This window comes from Protobothrops mucrosquamatus, unplaced genomic scaffold (assembly GCF_001527695.2).
Source record: "Protobothrops mucrosquamatus isolate PMUCROS unplaced genomic scaffold, P.Mucros_1.0 scaffold67, whole genome shotgun sequence".
NCBI lineage: Eukaryota > Metazoa > Chordata > Lepidosauria > Squamata > Viperidae > Protobothrops > Protobothrops mucrosquamatus.
The window spans coordinates 72,107-90,086 of NW_015386445.1; the positions used below are offsets into that span (position 1 = coordinate 72,107).

The 17,980-nt window shown below is 50.1% G+C and overlaps 1 protein-coding gene across 1 annotated transcript; it reads right to left on the minus strand.

The window, feature by feature from the left end:
• Positions 1 to 788: 788 nt before the first annotated feature.
• LOC107284069 (fibulin-7-like) lies at positions 789 to 6,776 on the minus strand. Its single transcript, XM_015812074.1, has 7 exons — positions 6,735 to 6,776; positions 5,505 to 5,661; positions 4,671 to 4,841; positions 3,876 to 4,001; positions 2,508 to 2,645; positions 1,647 to 1,785; positions 789 to 1,149 (listed from the first exon to the last, which is right to left on the minus strand). The coding sequence occupies exons 1-7, from the start codon at positions 6,774 to 6,776 to the stop codon at positions 789 to 791; spliced, it is 1,134 nt and encodes a 377-aa protein (XP_015667560.1).
• Positions 6,777 to 17,980: the final 11,204 nt, after the last annotated feature.

Here is a 17,980-nt window from a genome sequence, read left to right on the forward strand (position 1 = left end):
CCCCTGCCCTAGGGTGATTAGCCACCCTCTTTTATGGCAGCCAAAGCATTTGACACAGGATAACAGCAAAACCCTGTATTTTAATGACTGCTGTTTACACACCAAATCTAGTTTGCTTGTAAAGATAAACAGGGCCTACTTGTATCTAGTCTGAGCCAGGCTGTTTAAACACAAGATATCTATAAATGATTCCCAGCTAGAATTTGAGGCAAATTATAAAAAAAATACCAAGCCAATTTCTGCCCAAAGGAGCCAGAGCACCCAGCTCTCAAAGGAACGTAGAGATTGCGATGGCCCAGAAACGTATCTGTGGAATAAATTCCAGCAGCCAAGCCGAAAAGGCTGCCGTCCTGAATGGCTATTATTACCCACATCCCAAGCTGAATTTCCAAGCTCTGCAGGGCTTCGTGCAACTTGGCCTTTTTCTTGCACGCAGGCTTAGGGGAACACCTACATCTAGTAAAGCCCACTGACCCATCCTGGGAGTTTACTCTTGCTGCAATTCCGGTCACGAGGATTTACGTGCCTTCCGGTTCTTTGCCCCTGCCAGCTGTTGCATGAACTCCAATCACTTTGTTGGTCTTCCTCCACGGATGGAGGGGCTTCCCCTCCGTTGCTTCTCCCCCAAAGCCTCCCAAAGGGGACAGATTGTGGGGGAAGTGTCCAGCCACAATGGAGAGGAGAGAGGAGAGTCTGGTTCAGCCGATCAAGACTTGGTTTGGCCTTCAAGGTTCCTGCCACATCTGCTCCTGGGCTTCTCCCAAGGCCTGACCGGCTTTCCAAGGGGCTCAGAATTCATACTGGGAAACAAACACGGTGACCTTGAAGATGTGCTTCCCTAGAAGAACCTTCTGGGCAAATTCGCTCATTTCCACCTCCGCCTCCAGGATCGCTGGGCCCAGGACGGAGCGGGTGAGCACCAGTTCCCCCGTGTGCTGGTCTGAGCGCTGGACGGCAAGTCTCCCCTGGCTGTTGCCCCCTAAGAGGGCGAAGCGCAGGCTGTCGCCCAGTGAGCGGCTGGTGGACATCCTGAAAAGGACCCAGGGCACCGACTGGTTGGACTGGAGGGGCAGGTAGTGGAACGAGATGGCATGGGCGGCTTTCTGGCAGGCTTGGCTGCCCATGGGGCAAGGGCTCCGTTCACACTGCCTGCAAAGAGGAGGTGGAAGAGAAACACCCAGTCAGGACTACCAAGAGTTTAGAGCCATCTTAGGTGCCCAAAGACATGTCTGAATCGGGGGAAAGCACCCTGGCATCTAATGGGTCATAGTTATCCCAAAGGTGTTTTTTCACAGGTTAACTGGACTTTCTTCAAGAAAGTACCTTGTGAAAAACCCCTTTGGGATTCTGGAGGCAACTTCTGTTCCACTGATTAATTGTCCTCACTGTTAGGAAGTTTCTCCTTAATTCCAGGTTGCTTCTCTCCTTGATTAGTTCCCATCCATTGTTTCCAGTCTTGCTTTCTGCTGTTTTAGAAAATGGTTTGACTCCCTCCTCTTTGTGGCAGCCCCTCAAATATGCTAATCATGTCAGCCCTGGTCCTTCTTTTCGCTAGACTAGCCCTAACCAATTCCTGCTGTCATCTTTAGCCCCAGTTGCTGCTCAGAACCCCACCCTCCATCCTCATTGCTGGAACGTCTACTTACGAGGCCGACGTCTTGACATAAGTCGTGTTGAACTGGGTCTTGGGGCATTCGGGCTTCACGCAACGGAAGCCACCAAAGACGTTGACGCACGTCTGTCCACGGCTGCAGTTGTCTTGATTCGCGGCACATTCATCCACATCTTTCAAAGATAAACAGAGAAGAGTCTGTCTGCCCGTCTCCACCCTGGCGGCCTGGAGCCCCGCTGGGTCCTGGCAAACATTACATGCCCTCACCCTGCTCTAGGAATTTGGCGGAGGGTCAGAACTGCTCTGGGCGGCTGGCCCTGTGCCACTCTGATCCCAGCAAGGATCTACAGCAAATAGACAGGGACACGGATCCCAGCTCTGTGCAACTCCCCACTGCAACAGATAGCAATCCACATCCTTGCTCTGAAGAGATGAATATGGGGCAGGGTTGTGGCATCCACGCGCTGAGGGCAGCCCAGCCTCCCGGCACCTCTGGAATGAATGGGGCCAAGACCTTCAACCCCGTGTTTCTGCATTTCATACAGGGAGTCCTTGACTTAGTCACTAAATGAATTGTTGTAAATCAAGGACTCCCTGTATGAAATGCAAAAACATGGGGCTGCTAAGTCAATGGGAAAGCCAGTTTCATTTAACAACCAGGTTCTAACTTAACCACTGCAGTGATTCACTTAAGAACTGTGGCAAGAAAGGTCATAAAATGGGGCAAAACTCACTTAACAAACATCTCACTTAACAACAGAAACGTTGGACTCAATTGTGGAGGACTACCACTACTTTAACACCCACCCACAGACAGCCTGCCTGATGAGGGTATAATTGGTGCTCTACATTTCTGCAATTGATGATCCTCGCTTTGAGGATGGGAGGGACTCACCGCTGCATATGTTTTGCTCCGCTTGAAACCGATAGCCGGACGGGCAGGTGCACTGATAAGACCCAGGTAGGTTCACACATTCGTGGAGGCAGATCCGGGTGTGGTAATTGGACTGGTAGAGCTGGCACTCATCCACATCTGCAGCGGAGAAAGGAAGCTGCTGAATGGGTCCCCAGGGCAAGAAAAGGGCTCCCCGATCCCTGCCCAACTCAGTGCTCCAATTCTTGGGAAATGTTCAGGTGGTGGATTATGGGGGAGGTAGTGCCACAAAAGCAGGCCAGCTGTTCCTTTGGTCCACGGAGTCTGGGTGGGAAGCACATCCCGCCTGCAGCCATGTTCCCATGAGGAGCTGGTGGACCCCCAACCAGATGTGTCTCTTTGGTAGCATGGCTACCTTGGCTACAGAACCATCCAGCAAAAGTGTTGGCTGATGGTTGTATTCTATCTCCTTTTTATTTTCTTGTTAACGCATCTGTGATGCAAGGAATGGTAGCAAGTGCCATTCTGGGAGCGGCAAGTGCCACTTTACTTGGGGGCCCCAATTGGGGTATATGGTTACCAGCAGCCCCCCCCCTTACCTTGACACATGCCTCCCCTTGTCAACTGGAAGCCAGCATCGCAGCTGCATTGGCGGGAGCCCCCATGATTTTCAACACAGTGGGGTGGACGGCTGAAGGCTGCGTTGCTCACAGCTGCCCTGTCTGTGGTCAAGAGGTCACTGTTAGGGTGGACTTTACAGTGACCAATCAGCAGAGCAGAGGGTGGGGAAGAGGTGGGACCTCCGCTGGCTTTTTACACCTTCCACTAGTAGTCCTCCACTTACGACCAGTTATTTAATGACTACAGGTAGTCCTAGACTTACAACGATTAAAGGTGATTAAAGGTTTGAGGGGCTGCCACAAAGAAGAGGGGGTCAAACTATTCTCAGAACAAGAAACAATGTTTGGAAACTGACCAAAGAGAGAAGCAACCTGGAATTAAGGAGAAACTTCCTGACAGTGAGGATAATTAACCAATGGAATAGCTTGCCTCCAGAAATCGTGGATGCTCCATCCCTGGAGGTTTTTAAGAAGAGACTAGACAGTCACTTGTCTGAAATGGTATAAGTTCTCCTGCTTGAGCAGGGGGCTGGACTAGAAGACCTCCAAGGTCCCTTCCAGCTCTGATCTATTCTAAACACTGACATTATCAAAGCAGGTCTGATGCAGGGAGTCAGAATTTTGCTCTAGGGTTGGGAGCCCCCACCTCCAGGTCCCTGCCTGGAGACTGTCCCCACAACTCCCTTGCTCTCCCTCCCTCCCTCCTACCCCTCAAGGGAAGAAAGGACCAGAGGGCCAGTCCTGCTTCTTGGACCTCTCTCTCACTTACAGGAATGAAGGGGGGCCTGGCAGTTGTTCCCCGACCAGCCGGTGGGGCACAAGCAGCTGTAGCGGCGAACGGCATCCAGGCAGGTCCCTCCGTTGGCACAGGGCTGGCTGGCACAATCGCTGGTGCCTGGATGGGGAATGAAAGAAAGAGGAGATGCTTCTGGTTGCCAAGAGTTGAGACCCAGCCCACCCCTCCCTTGGCAGGACCCAAGTTCGGACAGAATTAGGCCCCTTCTGAAAAAAGCAAGGGTACCAAGGAGTGGATGTGGTATAAAAGGCAAACAGATAAACAATAAACTGCACGAACCATAAAACATATTTTGAAGCAACTCAGCTCCCCAAAAGCAGGGACAAAGGCTTTAAACAGCTAGTCCACTTAGCGACCGTTTGAAGTTACAACAGCACTGAAAAAAAGGGACTTATGACCATTTTTCACCCTTATGACCGTTGCAGCCTCCCCAGGGTCACGTGATCAAAATTTGAGAGCTTGGCAAACTGACTCATATTTATGACGGTCGCAGTGTCCCAGAGTCATGTGATCCCTTTTTGCAAGCTTCTGTCAAGCAAAGTCCACGTAACAACCCCGGTTACTAATTTAACATCTGCAGTGATTCACTTAACAACTGGGGCAAGAAAAGACATCAAGTGGGACAAAACTCACTCAACCTATGTCTCACTTAGCAACTTAAATTCAGGGCTCAGTTGTGTGGCCGAGGACTACCTATGGACGCATCTGGGAGGCGAGACTGCTTAAAAGCCCCGAGATCGCAAGCAGGAGCCCTCTCCTTCCACCCACGTTTACAGAAGGCCGTCCGTCCACTCCACGTCCTGTTCTCCAGGCAGACCCGCGTCTCGGAGCCGGTCAGTGCAAAGCCAGGGTTGCAGACGAAAAAGACCTCGTTCCCCACGGCCGTCCCCCTGCCCAGCCTCCTGCCGTTGGTGGGTGCAGCAGGGAGGGTGCAGCTCTCTGCAGGGAGCAAGACAGAAGAAGAAACAAGGTGGAGACACGTCTTTGTTCCTCAAACAATCCCTGGTTGAATCAGAAGCAACTTTCCTGGCCATTCAGCTGAAGACAGACCTGAGACATCCGAAGGCAAAGGGCCAGACCCCGTTGCTAATTTCTTGCGGCACTTGTAAGCAACAGGATCTTTGGAAGAACTTTGCCACCTTCAGAACTGGCTCTCATTTCCCTTCGTCCTCCCTTCCCCTTTTCCTTTTGTGACGTGTCTTTTAGACTGTAACCTTTCGTTAATTCCCAGGAATAACGTGGGTCAAATAATCAGCAAAGACCTTTCTATTATACCCTTTCAGATTTGGAAGGAGCCTGATGGCAGATAATCCACAACAAGTCTACTGGACTTCTGCAAGGCAGATCTGGGTTCAAATGCACCCACGTACCAAGGTGAGATAGATGTCAGAATGGTTGAAAAAATAATAATAATTAAAATTTATTCGTGTTTATTCCAATGAAATCAACTCAACACCCCTTTCCCCTGGATTCTGCAGTCTTTCATTCCACAGGAGTCCGTGGAGGTGATGGGGGTCAAAAGAAGCAAGATGGCGTCTGTAACCTAGGTGACAGACGCCATCTTGACTTCTCTTGGTCCTCTTGGTTTGCTGTCCCTTTTACCGTTCCGCTTGGCCGGCGGCTTCTGGGCACCGCCTGGCAGGAGCGCGAGCTGCTTCTTCAGGCTGCGCAGGCTGCGCATCTGGGCCGCCTCGTGAGCCGCGAGCAGCTTCTGCATCTGTTGAATGGCAGCTGCGACGTGTTGTTTGCTCAGACAGTTCTAGGCAGAGGGAGGAGAGCAGAGCCGGTTGGGAAGGGGCTCCCCACGGCTGGGTCTGCCCCCCAGAAAACGGATCAGCTGAAAGGAACTTTCTTCCGGCTGGCATCTCCCAAGACTCAGCACCCAATCCACGAGGATGGCTCGGGAGTGGAAAGCCCAACTCGTCCTTGGGGCTACAAAGGATCTGAGTATCTATTTAAATCCTGTCTTTATTACAGGTGGTCCTTGACTTACAACGGTTCATTTAGTGACCGTTCGAAGTTACCACTCCACTGAAAAAAGTGACTTACGATCGTTTTTCACACCTACGACCGTTGCAGCACCTCCATGGTCACGTGATCAAAATTCAGGTGCTTGGCACAACTGGTTCCCATTTATGACGGTCGCAGTGCCCTGGGGCCACGTGATCCCCTTTTGCGACCTCCTGACAGGCAAAGTCAAGCCAGACTCACTTAACAACCGTGGGACTAACTTATCAACTGCAGTGATTCACTTAACAACTGTGGCAAGAAAGGTCGTAAAATGGGGCAAATTTCACTTAACAGCAGAAACTTTGGGCTCAGTTGTGGTGGCAAGTCAAGGAGTACCTACATTTTACCAATAATTCAAGGTGAGGAACATCTCCAACACACCTTCCTCCTCCTAGTTTCCCCCTCACAACCACAGCCCTGCGAGGTGGGTGGGGCTGAGGGTGACTGGCCCAAAGTCATCCAGCTGGTTTTCATGCGTAAGGCGGGACTTGAACTCCTGATTCTGCAGTTGCCATCTTGACTTTTCTGACCCCCCCCTCCTCTCCTGTGGACCCTGTTGCTACAAGGAATTATAGGAACTGTATTCCCCAACTTACTGGGAGAGGCAATTTGGACATGTACATTTTAGACGATGACCACAGATGGTTGTGAGTTGCCAAAGAAAACTTTTGGGGAATGATGTCTAAATATTGAAGATGCATGAATGATGATGACGTCCTTGGTTTTTGGCTCCAGGCCACCCCCAGCAGGAACAGCTGGCCCACGTCTCCTCCGCTCCCCATGCCCCTGGGACTCCCCCCAGCCCTTTCTGTGTCCTCTTACCTGGGTGCTGCTAAGGGGCAGAGGAAGGAGCCCCAGGACCATCACGAGAGTGGCTAACCTGGGTAACATCTTCTGCTCTCCGAGAAGTGGGAGAAGGGGACAGGCTTCCTGCAGCATCCTTAGCTAAGAAGGAGAAGAGAGAAGAAAAGCAGATGAAGCTGGACGCTCAGTTCCGGCCACTGGAGAAGAAGTCCTTCTGTGGCAGAAGAGAGCCGGACCTTCTCCACCCTTTTCCTTCCTGACCCATCCCGCTCTTGCTCTTCGGAGGAGGTTGCAAATGGACACCCTCTCTTAACAGGGTGTGGAGTTTTTCTTCAAAGCTCTTGGCAACCGGACAGGTGCTGGGGAGGGGGGCTGACCCGGGTGCCCTCCAATAGACCCCCAACCAACCTCCTGGGGCAATGAGCTGTGGGGTGGTAGTGTCTGGAAACTGCTCCCCCCCGTTCCCCTGCAGCGGGGACCCCTCCCTGTCAGCCTCCCCGGGGGTCTCCTGACCAGCCTCCCCACTTCCCGGGGGAGCTGCTGCCCGCCTGGCCAGGGGGGCAAAGGCTGCCCCTGCTGCAGCAGCGGGGCCGGTGGGCTGGCTTCGGGGGGAGGAAGGGGGGCAGCCGGCGAGGCCAGGCGGGGGCTGGGGAGGGGGGCTAAGAGTGATGCCCCCCAAAGCTTCTGATGCAACTGCCCGCCCCCTCCCCCTCCCTCTCCTCCCCACAGGACGGGCAGAGGAGGCGGGAAAGGCGCCTGGAGGGGGGCGAGGGGACCCACCTGGCTGGGGGTCTCTCCGGCGGCTCCCCCGACAAGGCTCCTCTCCGTCCCGCCCCGCCCGCCCGGCTGCCTTTTATCCCCTTGGCCGGGCTCGCCCCGCGCGGGGGGCGGAGGCGCCTCTGCTGGGCAGCCGCTCCCTGGACGGGGCGGGGGGCAGGGAGGGGGGAGGTCACGTGCCCCGCAGCTGGATTGGGGGGTCTCTCTCTCTACGCCCCCCCCCCGCTTTTGCCTTGGAGGGAGCCGCGGGGCGGCCGAGGCAGCCCCTCCCCAAGCGGGCGCCCTCCGGGTGGGGTCTTCGAGCTGCCCAGATTTCAGACTTTGGGAACGATTCGCCTGCAGACGTTGTGGGTGCTTCAGCACCGGAAGGGACCTTGGAGGTCATCTAGTCCCACCCCCTGCTCAAGCAGGAGTCCCTAGGGAGCCGAGGAGAAAGAAGCAGCGGGCCTTCCTGAAGCGAAGATGAAGGTGAGCGCTTCTCTGATAAATATTCAGACTATTTTTGCTGGGGGGGGGGCGGGAATTGAAGCAGCAACTTTGGAAAAGCAGCAAAAGCTGCCAGGGGTGGGGTGGGGGGGCTGGAGCTGGGTCAGCAGCCTAGCAAAGAAGGTGTCTTGTGCAAATGGCCCCTCCCTCTGCTTTGCTGGTCGGATGGAGCAGAGACCGCAGCTGGAAAGCCCCCCCCCCAAAGTCCCAGGAAAGGTGCCAGGAATGGACTAAGAGGAAGGGCTGTGGTGGCCCTTCAGGAGGATGGCTTCGGCTCCCCTGAAGGGGTGTGTGTGTGTGTGTCTGTCTGTCTGTCTCTGTGTGTGTCTCTCTCTCTCTGTGTGTGTGTGTGTGTATGTGTGTGAATGGGTGCAGGAAGAGAGTGGCTTTGGCCCCAAGGCAGAGGCAGACAGCCAAGTCAGTGGTGATGTGGGGAGGCTGGCAGACGGAGGGACGGGGTGGGTGGGAGCAGAGACCTAAACAAGCAAAGGGACAGCAGGCAACTCAGCCCAGGCGCCCAGAACCTCCTGTGAAGCTGTTCAGATCATTCCAGGAGGCTCCCCTTTAATGCATTTCTTTAAAAAAAGAAGGCTCTTTGAGCCCAGGACGTTCCTCTTAGCCTTTCCAAGACTTTCACTCTACCCCAGAGCAGGGTGCAGGAGGCCTTCTTCCAGTCTCAAGGAACCTGGGAGCCCTTTCTCAGACCAAACGTGTTTTGTGGGAAGGCAAGTCCCTCCCCAAATGGGAAGACTGCCCAGGGCATTCATTCATTGGCGAAAGAAGGGGACCCATTCACAGAAGGGCCTGGGCGTTCTTGGCGCTTCCTCAGCGCACAGCAGAGTCCAGCCTCCTTCTAGAAGAGGGATGGACACTTTTTCCGTACATGCGGAGTTCCAGAAAAGGTTTTTGGGGAAGAGAAGTAAAAGAGTAGAGAAGCAAGGTTGGAAGGGACCTCCCTCTCCCTCCCTCCCTCTCTCTCTCTCTCTCTCTCTCTCTCTCTCTCAAATGATTGCAGTAAAAGTAAAGCTAGATCTGAATATCCCCGTGCAAAGGTTACACTTTCCCCACTTTCTCTGGCCCTCCCCCCTTGACCTATTGGTCCATCGGTGTCCAATAGGAGACCTTTAGGGGTTTTGGATGTTTGGCTTCCTTCCTCTGCTGCAGATGTGGATGTTTGGCATCTCTCATTGCCAAACATCCACATCCAAGTTTCGCATTCGGTTCCCTGGCCAGGTGTCCTTGGAGGCTGTTTTATTCCGGTTTGACACCTCTCGTTCTCCTCCATGTGTCTCCCCTCCTGCTGTTTGTCTTCTCACTCCCAGACCCACACGTTACTGCCCCCAATTTCTCCCCCTCCCTTGCAATTTATGGCAGGATGCCCGGGAAGTGAAGACGTTGAAGAAGGCAGACCTGACACACTGCTTATTTCAGGGGAATCTGTTTTTGTGAGGAATCTGGCCTGCAGCAGGACAGCTGAAGATCTTCTGGCACCCCCTCGCTGGGTGGAACCTTTGCTGCAATGCACCTGTTCTTGGTTGCCTCCCCCCCCCATCTTACGTGTCCCAGATGTCTTCTCCTCCATTGAGGTTCACCTCTTAAGCACTCCCTTTATCTCCACTGCCTACTCCCAGGATCCTGTTCTTTTCACACACCTCCAGAGGATTAGGTTTATACTCCGCCCTTGCCCAAAAAGCCTCCCATTCCTGCAAAGGATTCCAGCCGTAACAGGACTGAATCACGTGGGTCTTCTTTGGTCTGTTGCAGATGAGAATGGCTCGTGGGCAGAAACGTCTTGCCGCTGTCAAGTGTGATTGCATCACCTGGGCTCAGTTCAGTGGCACAGAAAACCATCGAGCTGGGCAGCAATGGAGCAGGGAGCTGATCTAGCCTTTACTCCACACCTACTGTCAGGCTTGTCCCATCTCGGGCATTTAGGAAAGAAAGACCCTCGACTCCATTTGTAGCAAAAGGTATACTTTTACTAAAGCCAAGTGGCTGTAGCATAAGCAAAGCTGGATCTGAGTATTTCTGCTCAAAACCTGCCTTTTCCCCATTTCCCGGGCCCTTCCCCCTTGACCAGTTCATGAGTGCTCAATAATATTTGAATTATTTGGTGTTTTGGTAACAGATTTGAGGTTTGGCGCCTCTTTCCCATTCTGTTCTCATGCTCGTGTCCTTGGATGTGCTGCTCTGTTCAGGATTGGCGCCTCCGGCACCTGTCATCCTGTCATCCCTGCCCTTTCCCATTCTCTCCTCTCCCACGTTTTATGGCAGGATGCCAGTCAGGTGAACAGGCCGAGGCGTTTACAGTGGCACACCTGACACCTACTTTCCTCTATTTATGCTCAGGTACAGTAGATGCTGTTCCACCTTTAAGACATTTGAGGGGACTGAAGGATATTCTTGGGATAAAAGCGATATTGGGGACCCTAACCCTGTCAACCTCCTGCTTGTGTGTGTTCATATCCGTCTCTCACTGAGAGCTCTTAAGCAGTGGGGTAGCCTGTCCCCTGAAGTCATGAGTGCTCCATCCCTGAAGGCTTTCACAAAATAATTGGACAGCCAATATTTGTTCAGAATAATATTAAAATCCCTGCATCAAGCAGGGCGTTGGGATAGAGGACCTCCAAGGTCCCCTCCAATTTTAGGATTCTGTGATTCATCATTGTATGCTTAGGATGGCAACATGCTTCCAGCTTCAAAGAAAGTCCTTCTTCTAACCACTAGATGGCACTCAGCACCTGCTTAGATCACTGTTGATCCCATAGCTCGTTTCCCAAAGTCTACGGAGATGCTTAATCATCCAGGTTGTCCCAAAGGTGCTTTTCCAAAGGTAACTGGACTTTCTTCCTTTTCTGAAGAACTGAAGAGGCTTCTTGGATGCCAAGTGAAACATTTTCAAGGAAAACCCCCAAAAAACCCCACCTTTGGGGTTAAAGGTCTAGGGAGATTCTCCGTCATCCAGCTCATGGTTGTCCCGAAGGGGCTTTTTCAGGAGGCAACTGGACTTCCTTATATTTGGCCTTGCTCAGTTGAGAGAAAATATTTATTTACATAAGATATTTATTAACTGCTTCAAACTAGGAACTCTCCAAGCAAGAGCTGTTGGAGCAACAGAGCAAGTCAGAGTACAATAAGACAATCACCTGTAATAAGAGTTACAAGCTGTCCATTCATTCATTCATCTCTGTCTGCTGGCAAAGCACAATTACTCAGAATCTAAAGGGTTTTTTTAAAAATATGCTTTAGAAAGGTTTTAATACAGGAGTCCCCAACCTGTGGGCTGCAGCCCACTAGTGGGCTGTGAGGGGATTGCAACCGGGCCGTGGAAACAGCTGGGGAGCGCACACACACACATCCTCACATGTGCAAGCAGTGGAGCTGTGTGCGTGTGCAGAACCATCCCCCCCCCGCTGGTCCATAAAGCCTGAAACGTTGGAGAAGTATTCACTTGCAGCTTGCTCTCAGTGCCTGCTGACCTTGGATGATCTCAGAAAGCTAAATAGGGTCATATTATTCTCCAGAGCGCTTGAAGGCAGGACAAGAAGTAACAGATGGAAGATTATCAAAGAGAGATCTAAACTAGAGCTAAGGAGGAATTTCCTGGCCGTGAGAACAATTAATCGGTGGAACGGCTTGCCTCCCAGAATTGGGGGCTGCTCCAACATTGGAGATCAGCAGATATTCAGAGTTTGGGCTACACTGCGATATCCAAAATAGAGCCGAGTTGGCGCAGTGGTTAGAATGCAGTACTGCAAGCTACTTTTGCTAACTGCCGGCTGCCAGCAGTTTGGCAGTTCGATCCTGACCGGCTCACGGTTGACTCAGCCTTCCATCCTTCCGAGGTGGGTAAAATGAGGACCCAGATTGTTCGGGGCAAAAAACTGACTCTGTAAACCGCTTAGAGAGAGCAGCGAAGCACTGTGAAGTGGTATATGAGTCTAAGTGCTATTGCTATACCTCCCTAAGGAAGGGAAACAATGGCAACCACTTTCATATCTTTTATACCAAGAAAATAACTTGGACATACGCATGAAATTATAGAGAGCTGAGCTTACTTGGAGGCACTATTTGTTTGTCCAGAAGGAAATGCAAAAATCTCTAGAAGCCCCTCGCTCCTCTTCTTCCCCAAATCCTGATTCTGAATAAACAGACATTTAGGTAAAAGCACGCCAGATGCTCACACTAAATGCCTGCGATCCAATTTGCTTCGAAAAGTAAATCCACACTTCCATTTCCACCCTTGCTGTGTAATGTGACGTTACACTCGAGAGCAACCCAGGGGGAAGCCCGCTGCCATGTTGTGAGCAATGTGTTGGAGCAGCTGAGGCAGTTTGAATGCGAACCAAACAAGCATCGCGGTAATCGGGTTGCCAGGCCCATCAGCATGTTTGAGATGGGCTGCAGGAGAGCTGTTGGTGCTGCGGAGGAAATTAACCTTGATTGATCCCACAGTGTGAAGCTCTCTTGTTATGTCCATCATGATCCGTGGGTTTTCATCCAGAGAACCTCAGTGCACCTTCTGATGAGGAAGGGCTCGTTTTTGCTCTCTCTGTGATGGCGCATTGGTTAAAATGCAGCATTGCAGGCTAACTCACTGCTCACTGCCAGCAGTTCGATCCTGACCGGCTCAGGGTTGACTCAGCCTTCTATTCTATTCTATTCTATTCTATTCTATGTGGGAAATATGCTTTTTTCTTGTTCATTTAAAAGCTCAACAATGCATTCCTCCTAACCCTGGTCCTGTGATTTGGGTTCATGGCTCCATTTTGTACCTGCTTTGATAAAAGTTCAGGTCTGCAAACTATGTACAATCAGAGCTTGCCTCAATAGGCTGATCTGAGCTCTACAGAAATTGGTAGGTTTAAAGAGTTTATGTAACATTTTAAAATGTCAACCCCAAAGGCAACCATAAAATACAAGTATTAAAAAACAACACACACATTAACAGGATAAGAGAATAATAAAGTCGGAAGGGACCTTGCAGGTCATCTAGTCCAACCCCCTGCTCAGGCAGGAAACCCTAGACCATTTCAGACAAATGGCTGTCCAGTCTCTTCTTAAAAACTTCCAGTGTTGGAGCATTCACCGCTTCTGGAGGCAGGTTGTTCCACTGGTTAATTGTTCTCCCTGTCAGGAAGTTTCTCCTTAGTTCTAGGTTGCTTCTCTCCTTGATCAGTTTCCATCCGTTGCTTCTTGTCCTGCCTTCAGGCGCCTTGGAGAAGAGCTTGACTCCCTCTTCTTCGTGGCAGCCCCTGAGATATTGGAAGGCTGCTATCATGTCCCCCCTCGTCCTTCTCTTCATTAAAGAAAACATTAAAAAATTAACGACTTTTCTTGCAGGCTCCCAAGGCTGCACTCTAAAGTTTCGCAATAAAATACCCTTCCCCTCCAATCAGTTTTGTTTCCTCTCCCTGCACTGAACAGATATCGGGCAATATGCAGAAGTCGGGCAGTGCATAAGAGCTTTGCTGGGCATGCACACATCTGCAGTCAAGCTCCAAACCAGGAACACTATGTTGTGGCTCCCTGCCAGCCTTCTGTGTTGGTGCTGCTGTCAACAGACCACAAATAGCTGCTTTAATTGCCAGCCTTATCTGTGCTCTGCCCATTCTTACCCCCTCCTCAAGCGAACTGCCTGCAAGCCCAGGCACGCCTTTGCGAAGCCTTTGAGGCTGAGGATTATGGGCCGTGACCTGGAATGAACTCTTTGCTTGCAGGGGGAGCTGGCTGAAGGCAGCCGCCTCCCAAATGCCGAGATTTTAAAGATGCGCTGCCACGTGTGTGTGTGTCTCCTGCACAATCCTGAAACAGAATTTAATTGGCTACCAAGTACATGTTTTCCTGTTTATGACATGCTACCTGATTAGCTAGGCTGGGGCTTAATTGTGTTGCACAACCAATTTGTATTGATTTAAAGGTAGTTTAAAAGCAGCTAATTTGCTTTGGTTCGTTCCTTACGTTCAGGTCACACAAATGAATGGGAAGTGCTGCTTCTAAATTTCTGGCTGCTGATTTTCATTATTCCTTCTGCCTTTGCTACTCCTGAGAAAACATGTTCACCCCCACACTCCAGGCTGGATAAAATCTCTCTCCTGTTCTGCAATTTCACTCTCACTTTCTGGTGATCTGCATGCTCTTGCATAATGGGCAGATATAATGAAGCATTTACTTGGATTACGAAGTTGTTATCGGATGTACCATCTTATGCAAGGGACTAAGCAGATTAAATCTTCTCACAATTAAAATGTTCATTGAAAAGCGTGCACAGATTCACACAGCACATCAGAGAAAGGAAGAATCTTAGAATCATAGGACTGGAAAGGATCCTGGAGATCTTCTAGTCCAAACACCACCACCCCATGGTAGGAGACCTTATTGTATTCCGACAAAGGCTGTCCAATCTTTTCTTGTGATGACCCACAACTCTGGGAGGGAAGCTGTTCCACTGGTGAATTACTCTCACTCAGGAAGTTTCTCCTTAATTCTAGGTTGGGTCTCCCTCTGATGAGTTTCCATCCTTTACTTCTTGTCCGTCCCTCAGGTGCTTTGGTGAGTAAGTCAATCTCCTCTTCGTCAAATTTTCAGAGAACACCAAGCTGGGGTGAAATAGCCTACATTTTACAAGATAAACTTAAGATTCAGAAGGACGTGAACCCTGGGCCCTATCCAAGAAAGTGCAATTCAGTGGTGAGAAAAGTAAGTTTTTACACTTAGGCAAGAAAAACCTAACGCACAGGTAGTAGAATAGGTGGCACCTGCCAGAAAAGCTCTTGGAACTATCCCTCAGTTGATGCAGCCTAAGACTGCTGTGGCTTTTTTTTTTGCAGCTGCAGCACACGGCTGGCTCATACTTAAGTGGCTGTCCGCTAGGACTAGATCCCTCTTGCAGTTACTACTCTAAGCCAGGTACCGCCTACTCTATACCTGGGCATTTGGTTTTTCCTGTCCAAGTGCAGGACCTGACTTTTCTCACCACTGAACTGCATTTTCTTGAAAGCACAGATCCTGATCTTGTACTGACGACTCTGTAAAGGAATGATGGTTTCTCTGATTCCTATTTTCTAATAATGTTAATGCAAAAACTGATAGTTCTGATAATGCCCCAAGTCCTGTCCCTCAAAACTCCAAGATCTTTGTTCACCAGGGGATTATGAAAAATAGGTGCCTGAGAGCCCCTAAAGAACAAGTCTCTTTCAAGAGCGGTCTGGGAGGTCATTCTCAAAGCTGGCTTGAATAACCATGAAGAATGGTCTGTTTCATCCAAACACAGGGGTGACCTCATGGCTTTCCTGAAGAGACTGAACCAGAATCTCCACGCCATCCCAGGTGAAGTGTCCACGTGAATGTGGACTGCAGGTGTGTGTGTGCAGCAATTGTAACTTCCAGGATGGGTTCTAAGTAACTTTTTTTTATCTGTTGTAACTTTGAACAACTCTTAAGTGACCAGTTATTAAGCAAGGACTATCTGCATCAGCACAATCAGCAAGAGATAGGAACACAAACAGCATCAGTGTCAGTACCTGGAATCCTTAAACAACTGTTAAAAACAATGTACGTCCATAAAGGACTCTAAGCTTGGATTCATAATCGTGGCTAGTTGAATATGCCACAATAGCTTGGATTTGCACAAAACTGTAAGCCATAAGCCATGCTTTACAAAACACAGTGCAGGTTTCCACTAAAGTATTACCCTGGCTCAGTCAGCTGTGTGAACTATGCCTGGTTGTGGGTGTTTGACCTGAGGAGGTTTTTGTGGGAACACTTGGTATTGGCCATATCTGGCAACAGGAGTCAATATTTGAGAGTCGCTGAAAGATAATGCAAAAAAAAAGAAAAAAAGAAAAAAAAATGGAACATTTAAAGCAAATATTTACCCAACCAATAAGAACTGTCCATCTCAAAAGTAAGTTGTAATTTCAACATTGCCGTGTTTACTTTTGGAGCTGAATGTTAACAAGGACATATTGGGAAATCTGCACATTCATCTTGAAACTTCTGCACAATTGCTGTTCCAGTTTGGACGTTCACTCGCACACATATACGTGTGTCATGCCGGGCAGGGCTGCGAGATGCTCCCACGAAAGCAGGGGAAGAACTGGTGGACGTAGGTCTGGACTGGCTGCCCCCTCCGCTCTCCGGCCCCTGCAGTCCTTTTTAAAGGGGAGGGTGGGGCTAAAAATAGCTCCCACAAAAGAGAGTTGTAGCCACCCACCAGACACGTGGAGGTTGCGGCATGTCCAGCTCACGTGTGCTGCTGCTGATGATGTAGGATCTCCAAACACCTCCGAAGGATCTGCAAATGGAAAGAGCAGCACAGCACCACAGTTCAAGTCTTCCAGAAAAGTCCCTGTTTGCTTTAGCTTTACTGAGTCCCCATAACATGGTCTCCCACTGGAAAGATTAGAAATATGGAAGGGAGCAAGACAGCTCTCTTTTTGGTCAAAAAGTTTTCACAGAGGAAGGAAACAAGAGTAAAAATAATAATTTGAACTGTTGATGAGCCTTTAAAAAACCTCTTTTGCTGTTACAGATAGCGCTTGACTAACAACAGTGTTTAGTGACCATTCCAAGTTACAACGGCACTGAAAAAAGCCACCTATGACCATTTTTCACATACAACATTTGTGGGGTCCCCCGGTCACGTGATCAAAATTCAGGCGCTTGGCAACTGGCTCATATTTCATATCAAATAAGCCATCGTTAGCTTCATTCGTGTACCAGGAAAGTGGTTTAGCAGCCACAGCAGCAGCTTCTCCCCGAGACTGAGGAGATTGTGACCAGAGCTTTATAGGATATTCTCTTTTGCAGAATATAATCACAGCTAAAAGAGAATTTCACAGCATTCTGATGCTGAGGAAAATTGTTCCATATTTGCCATTTTGATCTGCTGGCCGCCGCTTGGTGCCTCCTGTTTTTCCGTTCAGGGATGCTGCGAGAATATTTGGGGTTTGTTTATCCAGAGCGGAATCGACAAGACAAAGCTTTTTAAAGCGACAAGACATGAAAAGGGAAGTTCTCGACCACTTCCCATACAAAACAAACCATTTGTGCTGATTCATCTCTGCCCAGAACGTAAACATACAAGTGTCAGAAGTGTGCCAAACCCCAGAATACTTTGAAATTTCAAATAGACTTTTGAGCGACTTTCATTCGCAGCAAATGTTTTCAATGTTGTTTCCATCCATGCATCACACTGACCATTCATGTTAATGGGAGGCAAAGCCGTGTTGGCTGAATTCATGCGTGCTCTATATGCACATGATTATCTGATTTACGTCCATAATTTATTTCCTCTTTAGATTTTCACAGAACTGGATGCAACAGCTTCACATCTCAAAATACAGCATTTATAAACTTAGGACATAAAACAGGGCAGGGCATCGAGGAGGTCCTAACAGTGGGGACAATTAACCAGTGGAACAGCTTGCCACCAGAAATTGTGGGCGCTCCATCACTGGAGGTTTTTAAGAAGAGACTGGACAGTCACTTGTCTGAGATGGTATACATCCGTGGTGGGCAGGGCAATCCATGCAGCGGGTGGGGGGGAAATAGCGGCAGCAGCAGGGCGATCCGTGCAGCGGGTGGGGGGAAAACCTGCCCCACTTGTTCTATGGCCGCTTTCGGTCGAGCCGCATTGCAGCAGCATTGGGTGCAATATGCAAGGCGGCAAACAGCTGCATCACCCCGAAACTGGCCGTTTGCCACCTCCTGCCCAATGCCGCTGCCATAAGGCCGCGGAACAAGCTGGGCAACGGTAAGAAACCGGCAACAGCCCCACGTGCGTCCGACCCAACCCTCGCAGTAAAATTCCACTTAGGGTTAGGGTTAGGTCACCATGAACTCATAGAGCAAAATGGACATCGCCAACAAACTCGGAGTGCTTGGGTATGGTTAGGTGGGCACTTACTTTTCTAGGCTGCCCTATCTCTGTTTCCTGGTAAAATACATGGGAAAATCCCATTGGAGGAAAATTCCACTTAGGGTTAGGGTTAGGTCAC